This window comes from Anomaloglossus baeobatrachus, chromosome 9, assembly GCF_048569485.1.
Source record: "Anomaloglossus baeobatrachus isolate aAnoBae1 chromosome 9, aAnoBae1.hap1, whole genome shotgun sequence".
In the NCBI taxonomy this organism is placed as follows: domain Eukaryota; kingdom Metazoa; phylum Chordata; class Amphibia; order Anura; family Aromobatidae; genus Anomaloglossus; species Anomaloglossus baeobatrachus.
In genome coordinates this window covers 209,570,993-209,577,114 of record NC_134361.1, presented here as the reverse complement: position 1 = coordinate 209,577,114, position 6,122 = coordinate 209,570,993, and the positions used below count along the sequence as shown (strand labels likewise).

The following is a 6,122-nucleotide window of genomic DNA, read 5'->3' as shown; positions in this document are numbered from 1 at the left end:
GCGGTACATAATGGCAGATCTAGGGCCAGAAAAACAACTTCATAAGGGGCTCCGGCTGAGGGGAGCGCGCGGCCTCGCGTCAGATGAAAAGACCCATCTATTTTATTTATAGTCATTTGCTGGCAGCGGCGAGGATTCATGATGTAGCAGAGTTACTCACGGCTTAAACAATAGCAGCGAAGCCACCACTAAAAGCCTCTTTATTCCATCTGTGCTAATGACTGGTAGGAAACAATAGTCCGGGAAGCAGGAGCTTAATTTCACCCGTCCGGCGGTATTGTTAGTCCTGCACAGCTGTAGAAGGGTCTCGCTTGGGACCATGGTGGTCTCCGGACCATACCTCTCCCTGGATACCTTTATTACACAGTCACCATCCTGCTGGTATTGTGCATTAATCCCCATAAAACCTATCAGCCTCATCAGCACCACATTACTGGATTACGGGGCAGATTTCTCATTTTCTGTGGTGGCCCAAGGCTCTTTGCACCGGCGGGCTCCTCAACATTTTGTAAGTCAGTAGAAGTCAATGGAAACAGGTTTGTATCATTTCCCGGTTAATAGCTCTTTTTACATCTGCTGCTTCTATCTACAGGGAGAAAAGGGTCCTCAGGGGCCCGCGGGACGGGACGGCATCCAAGGTCCCGTTGGTCTCCCAGGACCTGCCGGACCAGTCGGACCACCGGGTGAAGATGGGGATAAGGTAAACAGAAGGAACTTACACTAAGTAGTTACCAAAGTTTGCAATAAATTGAATTAAAAATTGTCTGAAGACATTTCCTAGATCAGCCTCGAACGCTCTCCTCTTCGGGTTGCCATGTGCCATAAAACGAAATTGCTGCTGTAGATTTCTGACCTCAATGTCTTCATTTTCCGATCATACACTGTAGTAAATGTGAGAGCCGGATGTCGGCTGCACCAAGTCGGCCGATGCCTATGAGGATACCACACAGAGGGAATGAGCAGATACCGGCTGAAGCTCAGGACTTAGTTAAAGGGAAACTGTCAGCAGGTTTTTGCTACCTCATCTGACTGCAACATAATGTAGGCAAGGAGATTCTGAATCCAATGCTATATCACGTAGATTACTGGCTGCAGCTGTTGTCACACAATAAAGGAATTGAATATTAAGCATTATGCATGCCCACACCACTGTCTCAATAGAGAAGTGTCAATCACAGCGGGGGGGGGGCATGCAGCACTGCTATGCATGTGAGTCTCTAGTCCTGCCATGTTAATCACTGGGTAATGTGAACAATTGCACACACACAGATAAGAGATGCACAGTTGCTTTTTGTTTGTTAACTCCTACATCATGCTGTCCTCAGCTTACATAGCAGGAACCTGCTGACATATTCCCTTTAATCTCACATCTTAGGCTCCAGCATCAGAATCGATACAAAGGCGCAGTCTTAGTTTATCACATGCTTTAGGTGCCCTCATGTGTCTTCTTTTTTGCTGTTATTTTCCTTCTAATTCACGGGGAGGGGGACGCAGCAGTTTTTTCTGCACTTTGGAAAATTGTGGCTAAACAGTGGCATGATTGAGAGGGATCCCTTATCCTTGAGGACACGGGAGAGTTTAAAGAGGTTTATTCAAATCAATAGGAGGGAGATGTGCAGTATCCGGTCGCTATCAGAAGACGGAGCGGCTCCGAAACGGAGCATATCCACCCATAGGCTGCTATCGGCGGGGTGTCTGACATGGGTGACCTATCCTGAGGACAGGCCATGAATGTGAGAGTAGTGGACAGCCTCTTTAGTTCTGGTTGCATTATTGGGTGATTCTTCCTCACCTGACACCTTTTATTAATAGAATAATTATAGTTGATTATATGCTATGGCTTTCTGGGACTTGTAGTCTCTCACAACCTTCTGGGACTTGGCTTTCTGGGACTTGTAGTCTCTCACAACATTCTGGGACTTGTAGTCTCTCACAACTTTCTGGGACTTGGCTTTCTGGGACTTGTTGTCTCTCACAACCTTCTGGGACTTGGTTTTCTGGGACTTGTTGCCTCTCACAACCTTCTTGGACTTGGCTTTCTGGGACTTGTAGTCTCTCACAACCTTCTGGGACTTGGCTTTCTGGGACTTGTAGTCTCTCACAACCTTCTGGGACTTGGCTTTCTGGGACTTGTAGTCTCTCACAACCTTCTGGGACTTGGCTTTTTTGGACTTGTAGTCTCTCACAACCTTCTGGGACTTGGCTTTCTGTGACGTGTAGTCTCTCACAACCTTCTGGGACTTGGCTTTCTTGGACTTGTAGTCTCTCACAATCTTCTGGGACTTGGCTTTCTTGGACTTGTAGTCTCTCACAACCTTCTGGGACTTGTAGTCTCTCACAACCTTCTGGGACTTGTTTTTTTGGGACTCGTAGTCTCTCACAACCTTCTGGGACTTGGCTTTCTTGGACTTGTAGTCTCTCACAACCTTCTGGGACTTGGCTTTCTTGGACTTGTAGTCTCTCACAACCTTCTGGGACTTGGCTTTCTTGGACTTGTAGTCTCTCACAACCTTCTGGGACTTGGCTTTCTTAGACTTGTAGTCTCTGACAACCTTCTGGGACTTGTAGTCTCTCACAACCTTCTGGGACTTGGTTTTCTGGGACTCGTAGTCTCTCACAACCTTCTGGGACTTGGCTTTTTTGGACTTGTAGTCTCTCACAACCTTCTGGGACTTGGTTTTCTGGGACTCGTAGTCTCTCACAACCTTCTGGGACTTGGCTTTCTTGGACTTGTAGTCTCTCACAACCTTCTGGGACTTGGCTTTTTTGGACTTGTAGTCTCTTACAACCTTCTGGGACTTGGCTTTCTTAGACTTGTAGTCTCTCACAACCTTCTGGGACTTGGCTTTCTTGGACTTGTAGTCTCTCACAACCTTCTGGGACTTGGCTTTCTTGGACTTGTAGTCTCTCACAACAGCTGGAAGGCCACGTTTTACTGTAGAGATTCTTCAGTGGTATCCTGCCAGACCATGTAGATTGGTAGAGATGTCCGTTCTGTGCACCCGGCACGGTATGGGGTCACTTCACTGTCTATATTTATTCTCTCTTACAGGGTGAAATCGGTGAGCCAGGTCAGAAGGGAAACAAAGGAGACAAGGGAGAACAGGTACCGTGCGCCGTCCAGGCTGGGTCTGTGCAGTTAATCTTTATAAAGCTGGATATTAAGATTTTTTTTCTGTCTTCACAGGGTCCCCCTGGCCCATCCGGACCTCTGGGCCCCATTGGTCAGCCTGGTCCATCTGTAAGTAAATTGTCCCTTCTTTGGCTTCTGACACTGACGTTCCTGGATCAGGTCTGAGTTTGTCTTCTATTGCATTGCAGGGAGCGGATGGTGAGCCTGGACCCCGGGGCCAACAAGGTCTCTTTGGACAGAAAGGTGATGAAGGTCCCAGAGGATTCCCTGGCCCACCCGGTCCTGTAGGATTACAGGTGATTACATTACTGGATTTGTAACCAGGAGGATCACAGAGAAAAATCTATGAAACTGACATATAGTCACAGGCAGTGCAATACCGAGCAGAATCCTCCTCTCCGTCCCTTTCATCATCCAATGATGTTACCAACAGACCTGCTGAGACCAGTAGTTACCCTACACATCACCAATAACAATATTGTCACAAGTTTCCTTAAAGAGCAGCCTGGGATAGAGCAACACTTATGGAGAATTAGCTTACAATTGAATATTAATGTTCATTCAGGCTTACCTCCAGAAGAAGCTGACAGGCGAAACACAGAGTTTGGTAAAATCAAATCTTTATTTTTATATAGCGCTAACATAAGCTGACGTGACACGTGTGAGATAGTTAACTATTTCAAATACATGGCACTCCAGCTTCTACCGGACTCTGGGTTTCGCCTGTCAGCTTCTTCTGGAGGTATGCTCAAATGAACATAATAAAAAAAAAAATTTGGAAGCTAATCTGCTGCTGTGTCCAGTTGTTCTTTAGGGAACATGTGACATTATTGCTAGTGGTGATCAGTTGTGGAACTACTGGTCTCAGCAGGACTGATGGTAACATCCGTGAATGAAATTGTGACGCAAAGTCCGGAACGCCATGTCTGAGTCACATGTATTTATTTTTTACTTTTATCTTCTCCTTAGGGTTTGCCCGGACCTCCTGGTGAAAAGGGAGAGACCGGAGATGTTGGTCAGATGGTAAGTACAGCCATATTAGCCGCAGTATTCAGAGGTGCGCACCCGAGCTGTGACAGAAGCGTCATCCTGCGCCCGTGCCGCGCGCCAGGAGCCGGCCGTCATCTATTAATCAGATGCTGCAGATCGGGCGTCAGGATTTTCACCTCCCGATTACACTACAAAATACAAGATTAATTTGTTTATTTCTTCACCGGAGGCGAAATCCTTCCCCGATGCAGCAACGAATCTATAGAGACGGCCGGGAGCAGAGGAATAAATTGTGTGGTATAGCAGGATAATTGCTCACCCTGTGCTTATATGTAAGAAGTATAGCGCCAGGGTGACATTAATAGAAAGCCACTCACCATACTAATATATCTGTATTACCGCTAATGCGCCCACATCTCGCTGTATAATACCGCATACTGGGAATATAATTAACAATTGTTTAAAAAGCGCAAAATACCGCAAACGACACATAGTGCACGATATACAATGCACAGACATCTACGGTGAAAAGCTCAAAATACCGCAAACGACTCATAGTGCACGATATACAATGCACAGACATCTACGGTGAAAAGCGCAAAATACACAAATGACACATAGTGCACGATATACAATGCACAGACATCTACGGTGAAAAGCGCAAGAGATTCAGTGCAACGATGTCTCCGATATATGGCGGAAAGCGCAGTATATACATTGGAGAAACGTCTTTGTAACAGGGCGAGTTGTGCAGGATATACAGCGCAGCAACGTCTCTGTAACACTGTGAGAAGTGCAGGATATACAGCGCAGCGACGTCTCTGTAACACTGTGAGAAGTGCAGGATATACAGCGCAGCGACGTCTCTGTAACACTGTGAGAAGTGCAGGATATACAGCGCAGCGACGTCTCTAACACTGTGAGAAGTGCAGGATATACAGCGCAGCGACGTCTCTAACACTGTGAGAAGTGCAGGATATACAGCGCAGCGACGTCTCTGTAACACTGTGAGAAGTGCAGGATATACAGCGCAGCGACGTCTCTGTAACACTGTGAGAAGTGCAGGATATACAGCGCAGCGACGTCTCTAACACTGTGAGAAGTGCAGGATATACAGCGCAGCGACGTCTCTAACACTGTGAGAAGTGCAGGATATACAGCGCAGCGACGTCTCTAACACTGTGAGAAGTGCAGGATATACAGCGCAGCGACGTCTCGATAACACGGCAAAAAGAACAGGATATACAGCGCAGCGACGTCTCTAAACACTAAGTGTAGGATATACAATGCTGCGACATCTCTGTAACACTGTGAGAAGCGCAGGATATACAGCGCAGCGACGTCTGTAACAAGGCTAGAAGTGCAGGATATACAGCGCAGCAACGTCTCCATAACACGGCGAGAAGCACATCGTATACAGCGCAGCGACGTCTCTGTAACATGTGAGAAGTGCAGGATATATAGAGCAGCGACGTCTCTGTTACACGGCGAGAAGCGCATCATATATAGAGCAGCGACGTCTCTGTAACAATGTGAGATGTGCAGGATATACAGCGCAGCAACATCTCTGTAACATGGCAAGAATCGCAGGATATACAGCGCAGCAACATCTCTGTAACACTGCAAGAAGCGCAGGATATACAGAGAAGCGACATCTCTGTAACATGGTGAGAAGTGCAGGAAATACAGCGCAGCGACGTCTCTGTAACATAGTGAGAAGTGCAGGAAATACAGCGCAGCGACCTCTCTGTAACATGGTGAGAAGTGCAGGATATACAGCGCAGCGACGTCTCTGTAACATAGTGAGAAGTGCAGGATATACAGAGCAGCGACGTCTCTGTAACATGGTGAGAAGTGCAGGAAATACAGCGCAGCGACCTCTCTGTAACATGGTGAGAAGTGCAGGATATACAGCGCAGCGACGTCTCTGTAACATGGTGAGAAGTGCAGGATATACAGCGCAGCGACGTCTCTGTAACATGGTGAGAAGTGCAGGATT

General features: G+C 47.1%; 1 protein-coding gene across 3 annotated transcripts in view; it reads left to right on the top strand.

Moving 5' to 3' along the window:
* Positions 1–6,122, top strand: part of COL5A1 (collagen type V alpha 1 chain) — a 399,673-nt gene that overhangs the window by 368,756 nt on the left and 24,795 nt on the right. For all 3 annotated transcript variants that reach the window (XM_075324351.1, XM_075324352.1, XM_075324349.1), the window contains exons 43-47: positions 593–700; positions 3,053–3,106; positions 3,188–3,241; positions 3,322–3,429; positions 4,103–4,156. In XM_075324351.1, the coding sequence (XP_075180466.1) occupies positions 593–700; positions 3,053–3,106; positions 3,188–3,241; positions 3,322–3,429; positions 4,103–4,156 (378 nt within the window). The remainder of the gene's footprint in view (positions 1–592; positions 701–3,052; positions 3,107–3,187; positions 3,242–3,321; positions 3,430–4,102; positions 4,157–6,122) is intronic.